The sequence below is a fragment of the Alosa sapidissima genome, chromosome 7 (assembly GCF_018492685.1).
Source record: "Alosa sapidissima isolate fAloSap1 chromosome 7, fAloSap1.pri, whole genome shotgun sequence".
NCBI classification, from domain to species: domain Eukaryota; kingdom Metazoa; phylum Chordata; class Actinopteri; order Clupeiformes; family Clupeidae; genus Alosa; species Alosa sapidissima.
In genome coordinates, this window is record NC_055963.1 from 27,502,875 (window position 1) to 27,525,374 (window position 22,500).

Consider the following 22,500-nt stretch of genomic DNA (forward strand, 5'->3'; position numbering starts at 1 on the left):
TCCCCCCTCTGGTTCTTTCCTTCCCCCATTTTTTTAATTTTTGGCTTCCCTGCTCATCACTCACCTTACTCCTTCTTCTCTTCTCTTCTCTCTTTCTTTCAATCTCTCTCTCCATCCTAGCTTAATTTCTCTCATTCTCTTCTCACCCCCTCTATCTCAGCCTCATCACCCCCCCCCCCCCTTTCTCTCTCTCTTTCTCCCTCTCTCCTCTTCCCACGTCTCTCTTTCTCTGTGTTTTCTCTCCTTTTCTGCTCCTCAGCACTCTCCCTCCTGGAATGTATGAGGCAGACAAGACAGCCATCTTAATAACTGCCTTTCAAAGATAACTACACAGTCGAGGCAAGCGACGATGACAAAGATTTTTTTCTTGCTCTTTTTTTTGCCTTTGCTTTCTCTCCAAAGCCCTTTTTCTACTCTCTCTCTCTCTCTCTCTCTCTCTCTCTCTCTCTCTCTCTCTCTCTCTCTCTCTCTCTCTCTCTCTCTGTCTCTCTGTGCTCTTGGAAACTCAAAATGGAGCGTTAAACCTGATTAAGGCAAGCTTCCACCCAGCTCCCTGGGCCTCCGGTTGTCTCCCCCACATCTCTTTTTTTCATCCGTCACAGGACTCAGCTTTCAGGAGGGGTAGGAGGGCACCTCTCTCTCTCTCTCTCTCTCTCTCTCTCTCCCTACCTTCCTCACTCTGTCTTTTGCTCTCTTTCTTTCTCTCACCCTTCTCCGTCTTTGTCACTCACTCTCATTCTCTCTGTATCCTTCTCTCTTTTGGCCTTATCCCTCTCTCCCTCTCTCTGGGGTGTAAACGCAACACTTGGCTCCTGAGTGACAGGTGTAGCCAAGGAGAAACTCAGTGTGCTCCACAACATGCCATGATAGCATCAATGCACTCCTGGGCTCAGCTACTCTCTCTCTCATCTCGTTCCCTCTCTCTCTCTCTCTCCCCTCTCTCTCCCTCTCTCTCTCTCCTCTCTCCTCTCTCTCTCTCTCTCTCTCTCTCTCTCTCTCTCTCTCTTTCTATTTGTCTCTGGTTTCTTTCCTCTCCACTTCCTTCCACCCCCCCACCTCCTTCTCTTTTTGATGGCTGACTGATAAATATAGCTTTTTCTGTAAGGTATCAAATTTCACACCTCGTGGGATAATGGCTGATCAGAGGTGCCGTGATTAGTACACAATTAAAAATCCCCTCACTTAACTGTTATCACAACCCCACGGCGTCAAAAAGGGCTCGACACATGGCCTCGTCCTTCAGTTGGAGTGGATGGCGGTGCAGGGAAAGCGCACAACACCAGAGGTGGCAATTTCGTCACAGAAGCTTGCACACACAGTTGTATCATGGTCGTTGTTTGTTGCCCGTGAGCTCAACCCACCTCCTGCACAAACACACGCACAGAGACACACACACAGACACACACACACACAGACACACACACACACACACACACACACACACACACACACACACACACACCACACACACACACACACACACACACACACATACAGCCCACAGTCATCCTCTTTCAGGTTATTGAGTTATTGTCTTATTTATCGCCTCCATTGCTAGTGTTTGTCCCTCACAGCAGAGTCCTTGCATGGCAAATGCTCCTCTTTCTCTGGTGGCTGGTGTGTGTGTGTGTGTGTGTGTGTGTGTGTGGGGGGGGGGGGGGTGATACTGGGGCTGGGCGCTGCCGTTGGAGTGTTTTGGGGTCGGTGGCGGTGGTGGTGTAGACTTAGTTGATGCTGCTCTCGCCACAGCGGCCAGCGGCGGTGGAAAAGGGGCTGACAGACGCTGGCGAGGCTCTAAAAAAATCGAACTCAAGCTCAAGCCTGAGCTCGATTCCATTCTGCGCTGCCACGCCCGCGTATCCCTCGCCCGTGTGTGCCCGCGCCTCGCCCGCATGCCTGCCTGGCCTGCCTCACTGCGCAGAGCGGAGCTGAGCTATCTTTGAAGCCGCAGCTAAAGCCTCCCTCTCCTGCCCCATTTATATCAATCATTCATCACTGCAGGCTCTGTCTGCCTGTGATTAAAGCTTCCCTACAGGAGGCAGCATTTGAATACGGATATATAATTCATATCTGCAGATACACACTCGCACGCTCCGCAACCCGAGCAGGCAACGCTTACACACATATGCACACTCACACACATATACACACGCTCTGATGCACACACAGACACACACGCACACACGCCGCACCCAGCAAAAACACTCTGACACACACAAGCTTCTTTACTTTTCACAGCTCTTGAATTCATGCCTGGACTGTGACCACAGATTATTAATTTTTTCCCCTCTCCCCCACACACACAGTTATCTTCTCTGGCATTTCTGTTTTTTCTGTGTGTGTTTTTCTAAACTGGACCGCTCCTAAAAGGTTTTTTCTCCCCCTCCTGCCCCCCACACCCCACACACACACACACACACACACACCACACACACAGTAACTTATGGAGGAATTAAAAACAGTTTAGAAGGAGACAGTGAATGTAGAGTGTTGGTGTGTGTGTTTGTGGGAAAGTATGGGTAAGACAGACTGTGTATGAGTTGATGTGAGGGTTACATTAATACAGAAATGATCTCTCTAACTTGTTTATGAATATTTTTGTGATGAGGGCATTGTAACTCATCACAAGTATTCCTCTCTGTGTGATTGTGGGTGTGCTTGAGTATGCTTGTTGGTGCATTTCTATGCACCCACAACCCCCCCCCCCCCCCACCCCCGTGCTCACATCAGCCATCTTGTTAAAAAAGCATAACCGGTGCCTAATTAGCCTGGCCTGGCTGGGGTCTAAAATACGCCAGATCAGCGTTCAGGCTTGATCCAGCTAAGGAGCGGCGGCAGTGCCGCAGGTGTGCAGGGTGTTTGTCTCCAAAACGTGTCGTAAACGAGACGAGCGAGACGCGAGATGGGAGATGTGAGACACGAAATGTGAGGCTCCATTCAGCCGGACGCGACCCTCCGGCCTGGTGTTTTTCTGTGTTGATGAGCTGATGCTAATCTTTCAGACATCCAGGATGGTATTAAGGATTAGAGGGGACACGCTGAGCATAAAGCTATTTCAGACCGATGAAGAGGAGTATTAGAAAAAGAAAGAGGGATAAAAGAGGGGAAAGGTAGAGTATGATGAAGGGAGGCTAGAGAGGAAGAGAGGATTTGGGGGGGGGGGGGGGTATTTATTGTGGGGTTCTTCTGGGGGGTGGGGGTGAACGCACTACATTTTCATCTTTGCTTACCCATCCTCCATTGCTTGCTCTCCCTCCCCCTCCTTCCCGTCCAGAACTCATCTCAGAGTTGACCGTCAGACCCCACCACCCTCCCAACCACCCCCTCCCATCGCCCACACCACCACCAACGCCGCCACCACCGTGGCCGACTACGACATCGACACAGAGGAGCCGGGCAGCATCGTCGAAGCTCTGCCGCCCATCCAGAGAGTCACCACAGCCGCCGACTTCACCACCCTCTCCGCCCCACCACCACCCACCACCACCAGCCTGCCCACTCCACCCACCCCCATCATCAGATGACGGTGCCACCACCACCACCTCCGCTTGCCGCCGGCCTCCACCACACACGCCCGAGCGTTGCCCGACCTTCGAGGAGTCGGGCAGCGGGCAGCCCAGCCGGCGACGACGAGGACGAGGGCAGCACCGCCACAGAGGCAAGCGGAGAGGCAGAGCCAGTCGGTAAATTTTTCGCCCCATCCACCACAGTTCACTACATTACCCACAATCCCTCTTCACTCCCCATGTACTTTCAGCCTGTCAAGCTGAGAATTGAGTCAAAGGGAGACTTGGGTGTGCATTTACATATGTGAAGCCTGAATATACATTTTTCGTCTCATTTTTATCACACCTTGTTTGAAATTTTATAAGGGAAGAAAATAACATGCAGTTCAAACACCCACACGGGAAGGTGACTTAAAAAATATTCTTGCTGTTCTTTTTATATTTTTATATGTGTGCATTTTAATGAACCTTCTGATGTTTTGCTTCTGATATGTGACCTCAAGTTTCCATAATGAAATTATTATTCAGTTTATCCCAAACAAAGCTTAGTATAATATGGTAATAGGGCACTGGAGGTGTGCTGTGGTGGGGTGCGTGAGTTGAAACGCAGGCTGTGTTGGCAGCTCAGCCCGCTGTCTTTAGAGGCAGGCATTTTGCTCAGCACCGGCTGTACGAGGACCGCATCCCTGAGCAGAACGAGGCCCCATTGAGATGCAGGATACTGTCCCAAATTACAGGCTTTGTCTGGAGGTCTGTTGATTTGTGTCTCCTGGCCAAATCCCCACTGGTCGCTTTTTTTTTTTTTTTTATCTTTGTTTTTTTTTGTTATATATCTCAACGTCTTTTGCTGTCCAGTGAGTGAATCGCACTTATAGACACACACACACACATACACATACACACAGACTCTTTCATACACACACACATAAACACATATACCCACACTCTCAGAGACACATACACACATACTGTATACATACACACACACACACACACACACTCACACACACACACACAACACACACACACACACACACAGCACACACACACGCACAAACACACGTTTACACTCACACAGAACAGAGACCCACACAGACAGCACTCACCATTTTCAATCAGTGGTTCTTTAGCGTGGTGCCGTGGCTCTCTGACCTGGAGAGTGAGCTAATAGCACGGTTCAACTGCCAAAATTGATGGAACAGAGCGGGGCCCTGCCACTGACTCCTCCGTCCAGATTTATATGCGTGTCAGCGACTGGCTGCGCCGCACACGTGTCCCGTCGTCCAAGGAGACCCGTGTCCTGTGGGGAGTGGAGATGAGGGAGAGGGACACACACGCACACCACACACGCACACACACACACACACACACACATACACACACACACACACATACACACACAACTCCCTCGCCCCCACCCTGTCCTCCCCCAGACCTAGTCCCCAGGGAATAATAAAAGCACGCAACAGACTGCTGCAAAGAGCGTCACATGCGGAACCTTCGCTCGTAAATCTGAGCCGGCGAGGAAGAGGGGTTTGGGGTAGTGGGGTGTGTGGGGTCCTGTGTGTGTGTGTGGGGAACGAGGGCGGGGGGGGGGGGGGGAACAGATGCGCAGGGGATGCTTGTGCGTCGCCTTGGCCAACAGTCATTTTCTCCGCCCGCTCGGCGTCTGCCAGCCAGTTCACTCATGGTCAGAGAGTCCTTGAAGTTGGCCTCTGATGTGTTTGCGACTGGCTTAACGAGCGGGAGTTGTGTTCTCAACGATCTCTCCTAATCTCGCCCAGCCACCAGCTCGCCGGACTTTCAGACAGGAAAAAGGCTGTAGTGCAGTCACACACATGAACACACAAAAAAAAGAAAATTGAAAGAGGGAGAGAGATAAAGGGAGAGAAAGAGAGAGAGAGAGAGAGAGAGAGAGAGAGAAAGAGAGAGACCACAGGGAGGAGGGTAAAAGAGCTTAGAGATGCTGGAACACACTGTGAGTGGTTTGGACATGATAATGATAACAGAGCTTCCCTGAGAGGAGCTGCCAAAGATTGTGGTGCCTAATCAATAAAACTGAGATTTACAATTTCAAATCCTCCACACGTTTACAACTCATCAGGAAAAAAAAAGAAACTGAGAAAAAAGGAACAGAAGTGATGGTACTGTTTGCCTAGCAATCTCCAGCAGACAGGCTCTTACGTCTGTGGCAGATATCACAAACAGGTGTCAGCCATTTTTATTCCATCTCTGCCACCCTCAATCCCTCATCCATGACTCCAACCATCCATTGCTCGCAAATCCAGCACATCGCTCAGCAGGGAGCAACCACTACTGCGGGAGAAATCGAGTGCTTTAAGAGAGAACACAGACCCTCTGCAGTCAGAGAGCTAGTGCAGTAATGTTGTCCATAGGCCCTGTGGAGGTTGTTGTTGCTGTGTTGTAGTGTGGGAACCTGGTGAAGATCTGCCTCTCTTCCCTTCCTAACCCCCCCCCCCCCCCCCCCTCCCTTCATCTGCGTAACCCTGTTATCAGGCCCAACAGCAGTGGTGACCACCATGCCCCCACCGGAGGAGCGCTCGTCCTGCGACAACACCCCCTTTGGCTGCTGCCCTGACGGCAGGACCGCGGTCAGCAGCCCCGAGGGCTCCAACTGCCCCTGTGAGTACCCCCGCCGGGCACTTCAGCCGCATGCTCTGCCACACACACACACACACACGCGCGCGCGCACACGCGCGCACACACACACACACACACACACACACACACACACACACACACACACACACACACAATCAATGCCTCCCTCACTTGTGTGTCTCAAGTACAGTACACTGCAGCACACACATGAGCATACACTCTCAAAGACACACACACACACACACACTCACAAGGGATTCTCACATGCTTACAGTACATAAATCTTCAACACCTGATACAACAAAACAATGTGCACAAACAAACATAATAGCCCCTGTCAGCAGTCAGCTGGGAAAGTGGAAAGAAAGACCCCCCCCCCATCTCCGCCCCTTCTCAGCTGACCCTCGTTGGTGCTATTGTTTGTTTGTTTGTTTGTTTGTTTTTGGACCTCCACCAGTGCTACTGCACAGCCTGTGGCATTAGTAGCCAGCTCGGTAGCAGGGGGCTGCAGGGGGTGGGGGATGGTGGTGTTTGTGAGTGAGAAACCGCAGTGGGGCAAAACGCACATAAACACAGAGCCTCCCTCCCTCCCTCTGGGCTCCCGTCCAGCCTCAGTGAATCACCTGGGTCCTGCGGGGGGGGTGGCAGGGGGGGGACAGAGGAAAGCATAGACTGCATGTTTGGCCACTGCGGCTTTAGATAGACTGGCAGGCAGCTTATGTACCATGCACTTACAGACTGCAGATCACCTCTCCCTCTTTTTCTCTCTCTCTCTCTCTCTCTCTCTCTCTCTCTCTCTTTCCCACACATCCCTTCTTCCCTTAGTTATTATGTCCCTCCTTTACTTCCACCTCACGTAACGATCTTTTCTTTTTCCGTTCTTTATCAAGGGTAGGAATTACACTTAATGGGAAATAATCAATATGTTCTACGCAAGCAAAGAGGTGGCAAATGTTCCCTCTCGCTGGAACAGGAACCGACAGGTCAAGTGTTTCCCTCTCGCTGGAACAGGAACCGACAGGTCAAGTGTTAGCGTCGCTCCACATATCCATCAGCAGGGGGGAGGTGGTTTCGCTGCCGTTGGCGTCCCTTATTGACGATGTGTCACTGTCGCTTCTGGCAAAGGTGCTAATGCCCGGTTTGTTCGGTGTCCTCTGATGGCATTAAGTCACCGACCGCTTTTTTAAAGAACAAGGTGCTGCATCTCAAGATGTCTGTCTAAGGGGGGCAGGGAGGGGAATTATGGCCTTTTCAGTTTACCCGCCTGGTGCCTAGCCATGCACAGAGAGCCCTGTGGATTTGGAGTAATATGAAGCATAAATCTTCTATCTTTGAGCTGCGAGTGCAAAGACATTTCTGGAAGCTTGCATTGTTCCCCCAAAATGAAAAATAACAACTTTTTCAATGGCACATTGAACACCAAGGGATTAACATGCAAAGGCTGCGATACTCTTAGTTAGCTTTTCGTACAGTCTATACTTCATATTTTTAAGAGAAGGCTGCTTGGATTGTTCGGGACGTTGTCACACTGTGTCAGCACTTCCTTTGTCTCTCCAGAGCTTGCCCTGATGTAAGAATATGCACCTATCCAAGGCGTGAAATTCTCTCACGGGTTGATTTTCCTTGAAAATGTGACATTTTTATTTCCGTCAAGTCAGTCAGCCAGTGACATGCTCGTTGCGAGCAGAGTGAGATAAAGGAAGACACCCGTTCTCCCCAGTATTTAATGGGTGCTCTATTGTGTGAATGAAGCCTGAATGACTGGCAGTGAATTTAGCATTTTAATTTAAGCGAGTAGAGAGTCGGCACCCCCCCCACCCAGCCCCCCCATTCACTGTCATGGCTGCTCGTGGGAAATGATTGTCCTCAGATGTCTCTGATTTACAATTTGATCGGTTCAAACTCCTTTCTTTCATTTCTCCAATTCCTCACACGCCAACCCCCACACCACCCCCAGCAGTCCACATTTTCTCGTTTTTTAAAGTTCCATCAGATATCAAGTGTGTGATGTGTGTCTGGACGACAAGAAAGGAGAGAGGTGGGGGGTGTTATCATGCAATTTTAACCAGTCCCTGTCAGTCACCGGTACCCGGGATTAGGAGACAATTACGGCTATCTTTCACGATAATCATACAAGTGCTCTCCCTAGTTGCAGCCGAGTGGAGCGCCCGTGATTGATTTGGGCAATTTGTTCGGTTGATTATGAGCCGTGTGAAACCCAGCATCAGCAGCGGGCGTCTCGCCCCTCTCCGCTCCTCTCGGCTCCTCATCTCTCCTCTCCTCCGCACCGTCGCACCGCCAGCCGCTCCGTACTGCGCCCACCTCGGCTCGCTCTTTATTTATTATTTATCCTCAAGCTGCCATCGCTCACAATTGCCGGAGTCAGATTCGCCCTCTCCTTGTCTCCCTCGCTTTTTTATTCATTTATTATTTGCTTCACTGCCATCATCACCCCTCTCTCGTTCTCTCTCTCTCTCTCTCTCTCTCTCTCTCTCTCCCTCCCCTCTCTCTCTATCTCTCTCTCTGTCTCATTCTTCCTATTGGCCTCATTACTGCCAGTGCAAATTGTAAGAAATGGTTGCAATAACCTTAAGAGATGACTTGCATAAAAGCTACTTAGTGTAACGGAGCCTCGCCACTTGTGAGAAGACGTTTTAATTTGCTCTAATGTGCTGTCTGTGCGTGTTACTTACCTGTGTAAATCTGTGTGTTAATGTGTCTGTGTATGTCTCTCTCTTTGTGTGAGTGTATGTGTGTGTGTGTGTGTGTGTGTGTGTGTGTATGTGTGTGTGTGTCTCTGTCGTCATGTGAGTGTGTGTTTGTTTGTTTGTTATCATGTGTCTGATGTCTGCTAACGGATTTCTCTCTACTCAGTCCTCCATGCGTCTGTGAGCTCATGGGAAGAGCCCCGGTCTGGTAAACTCCAGCCCATTCCACACTCTCGTCCATGTGCTCCCCACCCCGCGCTCCCACACCTTCTTACCCAAACACCACCACCACCACCAACCGACCCCCATGCACACACACAAACACACACCTCCTCTGTGTTCCTCCACCTCCACCACAGAGAGGCCCTGACACCCCTCACCACCACCCTACCCCTTCTTAACTCCCCACCAGCAGGAACCACACACGCCACCTCTCCACCACCTCCAACCCAGCTAACAATAACACTGCACTGCCTCCATCACTAACCACACAACTGGCACTATGCTAACAACTCCCACCTTCTGAACCAGTGTGTGTGTGTGTGTGTGGGGGGTTGTATGTGTAGTGTGTACAGTTTTTATGTATGTGCCTTTAAAATGTACAAAATGTTTGGGTGAGAATGCTTCTCACATGGCTGCAGGACAACCGTTTGAGTGTCTTTTGGGTTTGTCCCTCCGCAGCCACCATGAGGTTCAACGGCTTCCTGCATCTGGACCAGGTAGATGGCCAGGAGATGGTCTACACACCTGAGATGGAGGACCCTAAGTCCGAGCTGTTTGGGGAAACAGCCAGGAGCATCGAGAGTGCGGTGAGTTTGACTCGTTTGGTGACATACAGCATTAATTCAATACCACAACACACAAACAGCCACACAGAAACTATCCCTGCCTCCCTCTTGTAAATTAATATATATACATTTGTGATTGGTTCTGACTTGCCATTCATGTATAGGAAGTACTGTAATGTAAATCCCCCTTGTTTCAAACGGGCTTCCTAATAAATCAAACCAGTTCACATGGGGCTTCTACCCTGCAGACATTCGTTCTGCCATGCTGATCTGGCTGATTAGCTAATGGCTTGAGTCGAGGCAGGTAACTAATTAGCTGAATAAGAAGAATCAAAGCCTGCTGGGAAATGCTGCCTGCAGGACACTGGCCTCTCAGGCCTTTGATTGGGCTCCCGTCAAGAACGTTATTGGTCGCCCTCTTTCTGCACAGTGGTTTCCGCTTATAACAAATAGGATAAACTAGTACAAGATAACCTCAAAGACGACCATTTACATCTGCTAATACCTGTGATTTTGTTGTTGTCAGGAGAATGGGCATTATTTTTCGGAATCCCCCCCCCCCCTTTTCTTTTTCCTGGTATCTTTTTGAGTGCGCCCAGCTTATTCAGCAGGACCATTTTCCTGTCTGCGAACCCAAGGGCAGAGTGTTAATGAGACCCACATAGCATGCTAATGTTAGAGCGGAGCGGTGACCGAGATTTTAGCGAGCCACACCCCCCGCGCGTGGAGTGAGTGGGTAATAAGCCCTTTCCGTGTGTGTGTGTGTGTCAGTGGCGCCCCTCTCTAGTTCTAGAGGTGTGGGCACATCGTATCCGGAGACCGCTTCACCTCAGCTAGCCGCAGCCAGTGCCGCCACCGCTGTTGCTGTCGATTGGTAAGCCATCGGTAGGCGCCAGCCATGGAAATGGTGTCAGAGGCCTCTGGCGAGCGCTAATCCACAGCCTCCGAACCCAGCTGCATCTGGCCATGCCCCCTGGGGCCGTCTGTATCACCCGATAGCAACCCACCCCCACCCCCACCCCCACCCCCACCCGACCTCACTTTACCCCACTCCCCATCCCACTCCAGCCCTCACTCCTTCCTCTCTCTTCCCTGTCTTTGTCACTTCTTTTCTTATCTCCAACCTTTTCATTCTTGCCCTTCGCCTTTCTGTCTCTCTCTCACTCTCTCTCCCTCTCTCTCTCTCTCTCTCTCTCTCTCTCTCTCTCTCTCTCTCTCTCTCTCTCTCTCTCAGTCCATCTCTTCCCTTCTCTCCATCTTCCCTTCTCTCCATTGTCTCCTCTCAGTCTTTGTCCCTCTCCCTGCCTCCCCGAGGCCCTGCTTGCTAGACTGTGTGTAAATAGCACCGGAGGACAGGGACACTTTCTGGGTCAGAGTGCCCGTTGGGGTGTACTGTAGCCGGGGCCCGGCTTTCTAATAATGCTGGCGGGCATGCAGACGATGCTGGAGCTGCGGAAGAGGCCGTGGTGCCGGTGGGTGGGGAGGGATTGGAGGAAGTGATTGTTTTCGGCTTCTGCCCTTCTCTCTGTGCCCAGCAGGGGTCCCCGTGGTGTGTGTGTGTGTGTGTGTGTATGTGCAGAGGTGCAGCCAAGAGGCAAAAACCTATTATCCTTTTTAAGATTATTTGTGTGTGTGTGTGTGTGTTTTTTGTTACTGTCCCCTTTTCCTTTCTTTCACTCTCTCTATTTCTCTCTCTATTTCTCTCTTTCTTTCTCTCTCTCTCTCTCTTTCTTTCTCTCTCTCTCTCTCTCTCTCTCTCTCTCCCCTCTTTCTCTGTCTCTATTCTAAATCTGAATTGCTGTTTCTCTGTGAAGAGCACCCCCCCACCCACCCTCCCATCACCACACACACACACACACACACACACACACACACACACACACACTTCCTGACAACCCGACCACCACTACCCCTCCTTGGCTGACTTATTGAAAGAAGAGGGCCTCCCAGGGGGTGAAATCTAACAACACAGGCATGCTCGCTCAAGTGCACTCGAGGTTAGCTGTAGGGGGGGCACGCCATTTGATTGAACATGAACTAAAAAGACGGGCCACCAGTCTTTTCCTTCAGTCGTGACCGCCGCCGCGGTGTGCCGAGAGCTGTGGAGTGCTGGTGTGCGGGGAGGCGGGTGGGTTTTGTTTGGTGCAAATGACATGCTTCACTCTGAAAGCCTCCGATGTTTGCCTCCCCTTGATTAGTTCCTATAGTGGCTCGGGTGTGTATGATGTATTTGGCAAGTGGGACTGGAAATGCACATCCCTTTACTCACACACTTACACACGCACTCACACACACACACTCACACGCACGCACACATACATAGATAAAGGTACTAATACATAAATAGCCACTCACACATACACACATGCGCACATAGACTCAAACAAACACAAACACTCACTCACACATACTTATCCAGTTAAATATAGCAGCACACACAAGAATGCTTAGGGGAAACCCACAAATATACACAGAATGCTCCCTTGGAATCCTGACCGCATGTGGAAGAATGTCATGGCAACGTGACATTTACTGCTGCTTTGGAAACTGTGTTCATGTAATTACTTGTACGGCGCTCGGAAAATGTCAATTTGGTTACGGCAGCCCGGTGGGATTCGACCCGCACTTTCAGCCTATCTTTCCACAAGGGATGCGCGTGTCCTTAACTAGAGCATCCACAGCCACACGCCAAGCGTACTGTCTCATCCCAGGCATGCTGTCTATTCTTATGTCTCACTCTCCATGTCTCTGCTCCCCTCTCCCCATCGCAGCTCAACGAGTTGTTCCGCAAGTCTGAGGTGCAGAAGGACTTTAAGAGTGTGCGTGTGCGGAACCTGGCCCCCAGCAACTCCATCCTGGCCTTCATCGAGGCTCACTTTGACCCAGGTATGGGGACACTCCCAGAATACACTATGACATATATTTTATCTTATATATTTATATATATATATATGCTTATAGTATAAAGCATTTATGGTTATGGTTATATATAATCTGCCACTTAACTAACATATATAGCTTGCAGTATAAAGCATTTATTGTTATGTAACATGAAGACAAATATTCTTATAAGAGTTTATGGCATAACAGGACTCACAATAATACATTTGCAATATAATAGTCATTAGTCTGTTGTGTACTAGAGAAACAATATGAGGCTCTTTTAGAGTTATATAACATGTAAGCAGTGCTTCATATCCATCATCCACATAGTTTGGCTTTCATTTACATTTTAGACGGGACATAATTACATTTAGTCATTATTCAAAAAGAGCAGCTTTGAAAGTGAAGAACAAGGCTAGTGCTTCCCTTTGCTTCTGTTTTAGTGTGGGGGCTCTTACAGTGTGAAAGCTTGTTTAACTCAGCTTTGTCTGAGCGTGTGTGTGTGTGTGTGTGTGTGTGTGTGTGTGTGTGTGTGTGTGTGCGTGTGCATGTGTGCGTGTGTGTGTGTGCGTGTGTGTGTGTGTGCGTGTGCATGTGTGCGTGTGCATGTGTGTGTGCACGTGTGTGTGTGTGTGTGTGTGTGTGTGTGTGTGTGTGTGTGTGTATGTGTGTATGTGTGCGTGTGCGTGTGTGTGTGTGTGTGTGTGTGTGTGTGTGTGTGTGTGTGTGTGTGTGTGTGTGTCTGCGTGTGTGTGGAGATGGGTGGGTGGGGTTGTGTGGTTGGCATTTTTTCTTTTCTTTCCGCAGCTCAGCCGCCTCATTTCGGCACCATCCCTCTGTGTGCCATTAACGCTCGGCTGAATGGGCGAATAAAAACCTCTCGCAGCAGTCGCCTTTTATTGGCTCCATTCAGCGTCTTTTATCTGGGCCCGAGAGCGGCTGTCGTAAAGCCCGTCTGGGGGCCGCCCTGTAACTGGCCCATCTGCGGAGGCCGCAGGAGAGCCTCTCTGAACGCCAGCCGAACTTCGGCGCCTCTCCAACACATGTTTGCTTAGGACAAGTGCTCCCCAAAGTCTATTACCGACGCATTTTTTGGCCTTGTTGCGTTTATGGCTGCACGGTATTGGTTAGAATAAAAGGGGGCCTGTGTGATGTGCTGGGAGTTGTGCGACGGAGGTTGTTGATACTATGATGTGTGTGGGTTTTGTGTGGCAGACACCAGGTTCGCGGTGGCGGACATCGAGGGGGCCCTCCTGAAGCAGCTGAAGGCAGCGCGCGAGCCTGGCATCGTGGTCAAGAAGCCGGAGGAGGACAACATCAGCTTCTCAAATTACGGTAATCCAGTGTCCATTTCCTTGTGCCAGGCTGATGGACATGAGTGCTGGTTAGCGCTGGCAGCCGTTGTGTTTTTCCATCCGCGAAAGCGAGCGCAGCCGGAATGTTTTTGAAAGCATAAATGCGGTGTAATAACAGGCATTTCAGTGCTCATTTTCCTGTTTTGTTCTCTCTCTCTCTCTCTCTCTCTTTTTCTCTGTGCTTCGTGCCATCATTCAGGTCTCTCCACTCTGCCCTACTTCACCACCACCACCACCACCATTGCCGCGGCGACCACACCCACCACCACCACTACCACCATGCTGCCCCCGACCGCCGTCTTCACCACACGCCGACCGGCCGTCACCCGTCGCCCCTACCCAGTCCGCCGCTCCACCACGGCTCCCCCGCCGGTCCTCACGCAGCGCCCCCACACCACCACCGTCTCCAGCACCACCAAGGAGATCCTGGTGCGTACCAGGCCCGTGTCCCACGCCGCCAGGCCCCAGAAGCCCTGCGACTCCCAGCCCTGCCGACATGGAGGCACGTGCGAGGACGACGGAAACGGCGACTTCATCTGCATCTGCCCCGCCGGCCGCGGAGGTGCCGTCTGCGAGAAAGGTGAGGGGACGGGGGCACCACAAGGGCATCATCTCTCTCTCTCTCTCTCTCTCTCTCTCTCTTTCTCTATCTCCTTCTCCTCCTCTTGCTGCCTTTTTTCCGTTGCTCTAGCTTTCTTTGAGACACAGTAGAGAGGCATGGCTGTAAATCTCCACGGATTACCTTTCCTGAGAGCTAATGCTTTCTAAAGCCCCACAGCACAATCCCTCCAGCGCACACACACAAAAAAAAAACACGCCTCAGTTTCCCCCCCACCCCCCCACCCCGCACACTATCGCTCACAGTTTACAAACACTTCACTCTATACGGCTGTTTCAGAGAAAACATTGAATACAAATGCCAATGTTACACACTGACAACAAATCCTACACATCCCCTACTTCAGCTTGATGTGAGGCATCATGCATTCCTCCTCCTCCTCCTCCGACTTATTGAAAAACGACACACGGCTCTGACAAGACACCCCGGTGTTTTTCGCTGGAATTCCATTTTCTCTCGTCCGTGCCCTCGCGGTGGCTCAGATGAGAAGCTACCTCTTGCAGCTGCATCGAATTATAATTGACACTAATTACTTTGATGAATATTAGCCAGTGAAGAAGTCTCTCAGCGTGAGGAGCGGGAAAATAGTGGCTAATTGAAGGCTCAAGCGGTGCCCTGCAATCCTCCCCCTGATCAATGAGGACATTATAAGAACCATAGGGGAGAGCTAGGGCTTCATCAGGGAGCCATTCTCTGGAGGGAGAGGGCGAGAGACAGTGGAGGATGCTGGAGGAGAGAGGGAGAGAGAGAGAGAGAGAGAGAGAGACAGTGAGAGAGTGGAAGCAGTCCAAAGAGACTACGCCGCAATCAAGAAGATGTGAGCCAATCATTGTCTGAATGCCCCTGTGGTGCACAATTTACACACAGTTTGGATGCATGCGCACACACGCACGCACGCAGACACACACATTCTTACACACAATCTCATACACACACTCACTCGTACACACACTCACACAAGTCTGCTGAGGCATTTTCTGTTGAGTAATACATATATTTATGAATCTCACACAGTTTAGTCTCTGACACACAGGCACAGACTCAATCACTCAGAAACACACACACACACACACACACATGCACGCTCGCTCACACACACTCACACTGCCTACTGAGACCCTTCTGCAGAGCGGTACATAAACAGTATTTGTGATATGCTCCCCAAATCCCCTCAGTTATTTTACAATCAGAGCCTTTTTGTAACATTGAGTAAACGAATCTGTGGGACGTGTTTATGTAATGCTCATTCACCCCCCCCTCTCTACGCTCTCTCCTCTGCAGTGATCAAATACTACATTCCGTCCTTCGGAGGCAAGTCCTACCTGGCCTTCCCCACCATGAAGGCGTACCACACTGTCCGCATCGCCATGGAGTTCCGGGCCTCGGAGATGACCGGCATCCTGCTGTACAACGGTCATAACGACAAGAAGGACTTCCTGTCCCTGGCACTGGTCAACGGAAAAGTGGAGCTCAGGTGGGTACTGAGAGATGTCGGACAGCAGAAAGCTCTCTTTTAGCTGGGAGGCAATGGCTGGGGTTTGGTAGTTAGCTATGAATTGTAGCAGAGTTGTAAGATCTCTTTTGTCCACCGTTTTCTCTGTACTCCCTGTTTCTCTTTCACTAGTTCCTTTATTTTTCAATAAATTAATATTCTTGGGAACAAAAAGATCAATTATCTCTATCCCTCTGACTATCCTTTCCCAATAAGATGGTTTTGTGTCAGTACTTTTTACCGTATGATGTGAGCTCTCAACATGTCTTTGGTGTAGCACTGATATAACTCACTACGTCCATCCTCACTGATGTCATCCCTCCTGTGACTCTCACAGGTTCAACACAGGCTCCGGCACCTGCACGGTGACCAGTAAGGTAACGGTGAAGCCTGGCCGCTGGCACCAGCTGGTGATGACTCGCACCCGCCGCAACGCCATGCTGAGTGTGGACAGCGAATCCCAGGTCGAGGGCCAGAGCCCGCCAGGCACCGACGGCCTCAACCTCGGCACGGACCTGTTTATCGGCGGTACGCCAGAGGAGATGGCGCAAGAGTAAGTGTGTGTGTTTGTGTGTGTGTGTGTGTGTGTGTGTGTGTGTGTGTGTGTGTGTGTGTCCACATGTCAACGAGCTCTGCTATCTCCTCAGCCGCCAGCCACCGACGGAAGATAATGTCAGCCACTCAAATTAGGCGTGATTGGGGGAGTGAGCTGAATCCTAAAATATGTCATCTGTCTGCACTCTGCCTCAGCTCAAAAGGTGGCTGCGAGACATTTCCCGTAATAAGACTTAATGGGAACAGACAAAAGTCTGTGAAAGATAATCATCGTCAATCAGAGGTGCCATTAAACAACACCAAACCTCTCAGGGGTTGTGTGAGTCGTGTTCCGTGTTCCATCTTCCATCTTCCATCTTACACGGTACCTTTATCCAATGTTTAATCAAAAGCGATGAGGTGACTCACGTGTATGCTTAGCTCATTGAATCGCAGGCATAACTGTGTGGTGATCACCGCCTGTGGCCTGTGAAAATTGTTTGGTTAACCAACAGGTTTCTCCCTTCCCCCCCACTCTCTCTCCCTTTCCTCTCTCTCTCCCATTCCCTCCCTCTCTCTCTCTTTCTCTCTACCCTCCCGATCACTCTCACTCACTCTCTCAGTGTGAAGGAGCGGGCGTCCATCTCCACGGGCCTGGTGGGCTGCGTCCGCATGCTGGACGTCAACAACATGCTGTACAACCTTCAGGAGAATGGCGAGAACGTGCTGTACGGCACCGCCGTGGGCGAGTGTGGCAACAACCCGTGCCAGCCCAACCCCTGCAGGAACGGCGCAGCTTGCCAGGCCAAAGAAGCCGAGATGTTCCACTGCAAGTGTGTCAACGGCTTCTCAGGTCAGTTCTCTCCCTTACGGCTCAGTGCAGGATCTCTCTTTTTTTGTAGTTTTTCTGTGTGTACCCCAAAGGGAAGATTCAGGAGGAAGGGGGGAAAATCAGGTCAATGCAGTGTGGAGCAGTGCAGTCAGTGAGAGATGCTGTCTTATTTCGCTCGTCTGATAAAAAAACAATGCACTCCCTCAGCAGTTATACCCTCTTGTACACCGTTTTGACAACACACACGTAGATCATTATAATCACGTTCCCCTCACGACCGGTCCGTTTAAATGAAAGAGATTTTGTAGATGTTTTTTTTTCAAATCCAGCTCTCGGGTCTCATGCATTCTGCAGCGGGTCGTGAGTTTTAATTACGAGAGCAAAGAGCAGTAATTAGCAACATTGGAGAGCAGTGGGACTCGTAGCAGAGGCAGCGCTCATCCCGTAATTAGTGACCCAGAGCTTGTCTTACTGTAGGATGCGGCCATGAAGCACAGGCCCGTTGGCATGCCCAGAAAGGCTGCAAGTGCCCATCTCTGTCTCTCAGTGCTGGGTCAATGAGGTCATCCCGGCAGCCAAATGGCCAACAGTACTGAATGTGTTTGCGCTTTGAGGTCTGTGGAGGTCACAGAGTGGGTTTTTTAATTTGGCGGAAAAATGATGTGTTTCCTCTCCTAATCCTGGTTAGTTAACTATCTGGAGAGGTTCGGCTTCAGCAGCGCACAGCAACAGCTCCTCTCCTCCCACTCACTGTAGCCCAGAGCCATGCTGGTGTGTACTGTACCTGCATTAGCATCTCTCCCAGATGTGCGCGCACACCAGGGGCGGAGTGGGGCACTGATGGCACCGCCGCCCCCCCCCCCCCCCCCTCCCAACACCCCCCAAAGCATGCACACACATCAATAGCACAAACAAAATATACAGTGATGCCCAAAAGTATTGGCACCCATGCTAAAGTTGACTGAAAAGAGGAATATAAAATCATCTTTTGGAAATTGATCTTAATGCCTTAAGTGAAAAATTAGGAAATATCTAACCTTTAAGGACACCAATTTTCTTAGTGAATGAATAATGTATCATAAATAAATAAATAAATGTTCTTCCTTAAAATACAGGGGTCATAAGTTAAGTATTCCCACCCCTATGTTAAATTCCCATAGAGACATGCAGATTTTTATTTTTAAAGGCTAGTTATTTCATGGATCCAGAATACTGTGCATCCTGATAAAGTTACCTTGGCCTTTGGAATTAAAATAGCCCCACATCATCACATACCCTTCACCATGCCTAGAGATTGGCATGGTGTTATTTCAGTTAGCCTATTAGCTGGTTTGATTTGCATTGAGCTCAAAATCAGCATGGGAGAGATGAGTGTGCAGGGTAACCATGAATGACATATAGACAGTGAGCGAGTGGTATAAATATTGGTTGGACTTTCTAAGTGTTAAAGTGTAGATCTTGGAGATTTTCACGGAAGATTCTTAATGCATCTATCATGTCGATGGTCACGGCCGCGATTAAAGCTCTATGGGCCGGCCCGCACCGTGCAGACTCATCGGCCGGCCCACCGGGAAAACTCCTGGTGATCGTCCCGACTGCCACTCCGCCCCTGGCGCACACGTGTGAGTGTGAGTGTGTGCATGTGTGTGTGTGTGAGTGTGTGTGTGTGTCTGTGTGTGATTGGTCTGCCCGGCAAGGCTCTCTTTAATTGTGGCATCTGAGCAGCTCCAGTGGTGCCATGACGACTCGGCCCCCTGGCCCCTGCTGCCCCCTCCTGCCCACCACCTCCCTCTACGGCCTCAGTCCTCCGCCTGAGTGCTAATGAGGACCTTATAGAAAGACTGTGTGGCGGATTTGGCTTTTAATACCAAGACAAAACACTCGCACACTCACACACTGTGTGTGTGTGTGTGTGTGTGTGTGTGTGTGTGTGTGTGTGTGTGTGCGTGTGTGTGCGTGTGCACTGAAGACACACTGAAGCTTTTCCCTCATCCTCACACAGACCCACACACTCTGCTCAGCCAAAGTGGTGCGTGCTAAAAGGAGAGGGAAGATGGGAGGAGGAAAAACAATCCTGGAGGAGGAGAAAACCAAGGGGGATCGCTTCGTGCCACAGATATAATCTGTCTCCGAGATATGAGTTTCTTCACACAATACAGTGTGTGGGCAGCTGATGTTTTCTCATCTAGAAATAATGTTTTTTTTCCCTCCCTTATTGCCTCGGCCGTGCCTTTGAGTTGTGTTGAATTGCGGCATTAGTGAGATGGCCGCGAGTTTGCATTGCCTCAGAAGGGAATGAGGTGTTATACAGTGGAGGGAGAGAAATAGAGAGAGAGAGAAAGATGTGTGGAAACACTGTCTCGCTTGTGTTAGAGGCAGAAGCGCAGGCTGAGTGTTTGGCTGAAGGGATGAATGTGGAGAATGAGGCTTTCATTTAAGTGGAGCTGTGGCTCTGTGATGGTGGGATGTGTGTATTTTCTCCAGCCTTATTTGGAGCTCGCTCTTATTCTCCGTCTCTCATTCACCATCACTCGCTCTGTCTCTCAATCCTTCCTCTCGCTCTCTCTCTTCCTCTCCCTCTCTCTCTCTTTCCCTATCTCTCTCTCTTTCTCTGTCTTTCTCTCTCTCTCTCTTTCTTTCTCTCTCAGTCTATCCTTTACTGTGATTCTCTTGTTTTATCTACCCATTCCTTCCCCCAACCCCCCCCCCCCCCCCCCCCCCTCTCTCTCTCTCTCTCTCTCTCCTCTCTCTCTCTCTCTCTCTCTCTCTCTCTCTCTCTCTCTCTCTCTCTCTCTGTGAGATGGACACTTTGGCTGGCTGATATAGTGGCAGAGGCAGAGTGAAGCTGAGCCTTCAGTACTCAGTGGGGGGCTTTCATTACCACACGCCCCCCCTTTAGCCTGCAGCCAGCTTCCCTCGCCCTAATGATGGGACAAATTCTGATGAAACCGGGGCTGATCCAACGCCGCTGCCGCCGCCACCGCTGTCGTCGTCGTCCAGGACCAATTTTATCTCTCGGCTGCTCGTGGCTTGCCCACTCTCCCCCAGCCCGTAATCTGGAGTTGTAATAATTCTAAATCCTATTAGAAAATGACCTCCATTACAGGATAAATCCTTGCCCCCACACGATAGGAGAACAAGAAGAAAGGGAGGCAGGGGGGTCCTTAACAGCCTGCAAAGGTTCTGTGTGTATAATGGTGTCCCATTAAACAGTTCTGTTTTCTCCTGTCCCCCTGTGACATCCCCCCTCCCTGTCTTTCTGTGCCTCCCTCCCTAACTTCAACTTCTCTTCTCCGCAGGACCGACCTGTGCTGATGCACACGACCCCTGTGACCCCAGCAAATGCCACCCGTCCTCCCAGTGCCAGGTTCTGCCAGAAGGCGGCTACAAATGCGAATGTCCGATGGGCCGTGAAGGAAAGCACTGTGACAAAGGTACGGCCGCCCGCACGCCACAGTATCATTTCAGTCCAAAACACAAGCGTTTAGAAATAGGTCTCGGAGCACTGCAGTGTTTTGTAACACTCAGGTGTGTTCTCAACCAATGCCAGCAGTCTTCTGCCCCCCTTCTGGATTAAAATATTTGCAGATATGAAACACGACAGGCGGAAGAGTGAACAAGAAGAGAAGACGTTTGTTTAACCACCGTGACGGGTGGAACGTTGCAGCTCGGGGCGAGCAATGCCACCTGGGCGAACCATAGAGAAGGAGAGAAGGAGAGTAGAGGTGTTTCTCAGGCCCCTTTTGGGCTCCTCACCAGGAGTCAGGATATAGCCAGTGTATTTCCTCCCTCCTGGGGTGGGGGGCGCTCCATTTCCATCTTGAATTGGGAGATCAAACGCTGCGCTGTCCCCCCAGAGGGGCTTGGCAGCTGACTGGCAGGGGATTTGGAGGCTGAGGCGCGGGTTGAGAGCCCCACTGATGCACTAGTTCGTCGGCAGGCAGCTGTGGCGGTGGCAGCGATAGCAGCAACATCAGCAGTGGCAGCAACAGCAGCAGCAGAAGCAGCAGCAGCCACCCACTGCTGCTGTTTTGGGGGTGGATGGAAGGGGAAGGCAGCCTCTACTCCGTGGGGAGCTCCAGGCCACGGCTAAGGAGGAGGAGTGCAGCACCCGAGCCCTGTTTGAAGCTATCATTAGAGGGCCACCCACCCCCCCAAGACTGCCCCTCTCTACTGTACTTTTCTCTCTCTCTCTCCCTCTCTCTCTCCCTCCCTCTCTCTCTCGCTGTTTCTTTCTGTGTCCCTGTACACTTTGCTTACTGAAATTGTAATACATTTTCAAATGTCAGAATGCTTGCCTGATGACAACATTCAGTTCATTTGCATGAGGAGAGAAATAGGTACCTGTATAATTGTCATATGGTGCTAGGATGGTGAAAGACAGAAAAGAGGTCTAGATTAATGAATTGAATTAATACAATTAGCTTTCTAAAATGACAAAAGATTTCACTGCATGACGATATTGAAAAAAAAAGACATCCCAGAACATTGTACAGAGGAAGAATGAAGCTTAAGTGCCAATTGAATAGAATTCTGTTCTGACAGATCTCAATGCAGATTAGCTCAGCGCCCAGCAATAATGAGTATCATTACCACTTCTATTATAGCAGCCCTGGATTTAGAAGTTGTGAGACACAGACATTGTGTTCTGATGTAGATATAGACAGCCAGCTATAGATAGCTATGGGAGTGGGAGAACGCTTAAACAAGTTTGTGCTTTTGCTCATAAGCCCAGATGCAGCGGGCGCACGCAGACTTGCATTAAATCCCATACTTATCACACCTCCCCAGATGAGGAAGGCAGTGGAACAGAACAGAGCCAAGCAAGTAACCCCTTGACCAAGCAAGTCTCCATTACCAAGTGATTAAAATAAATGGAGGTGAAACCAAATCAATGACCAGGGACCGTCCATTGCGGTGAAGTGTATTTTTTCCTCTATTAAATCAATGAGATGAGTAATCGCATCAGTCAGCTGCACATCATGATTAATGAGATTTCAGTCAGCCGAGAGTGTTCAGGAGAGAGAGAGAACGAGAGGGAGAGAGAGAGAAAGAGAGAGAGTGAGAGACTCAGGTAGAGCCAGAGAAGTAGCTGCTGGCCAGATCACGTTGTGAACGAGTCGAGAGGTTTTGACAGCAGGTACTGCACGGGCGCACTGTC

At 50.3% G+C, this 22,500-nt stretch overlaps 1 protein-coding gene across 1 annotated transcript in view; it reads left to right on the plus strand.

Annotated features, from left to right (window-relative positions):
* The window catches only part of agrn (agrin), a 228,496-nt gene that overhangs the window by 186,737 nt on the left and 19,259 nt on the right, over window positions 1-22,500 (plus strand). The window contains 11 exon segments of the mRNA XM_042099348.1: window positions 3,275-3,621; window positions 3,623-3,683; window positions 6,024-6,149; window positions 9,518-9,645; window positions 12,396-12,510; window positions 13,723-13,842; window positions 14,062-14,442; window positions 15,763-15,955; window positions 16,311-16,526; window positions 17,131-17,360; window positions 20,639-20,773. Coding sequence (XP_041955282.1) covers window positions 3,275-3,621; window positions 3,623-3,683; window positions 6,024-6,149; window positions 9,518-9,645; window positions 12,396-12,510; window positions 13,723-13,842; window positions 14,062-14,442; window positions 15,763-15,955; window positions 16,311-16,526; window positions 17,131-17,360; window positions 20,639-20,773 — 2,052 coding nt within the window.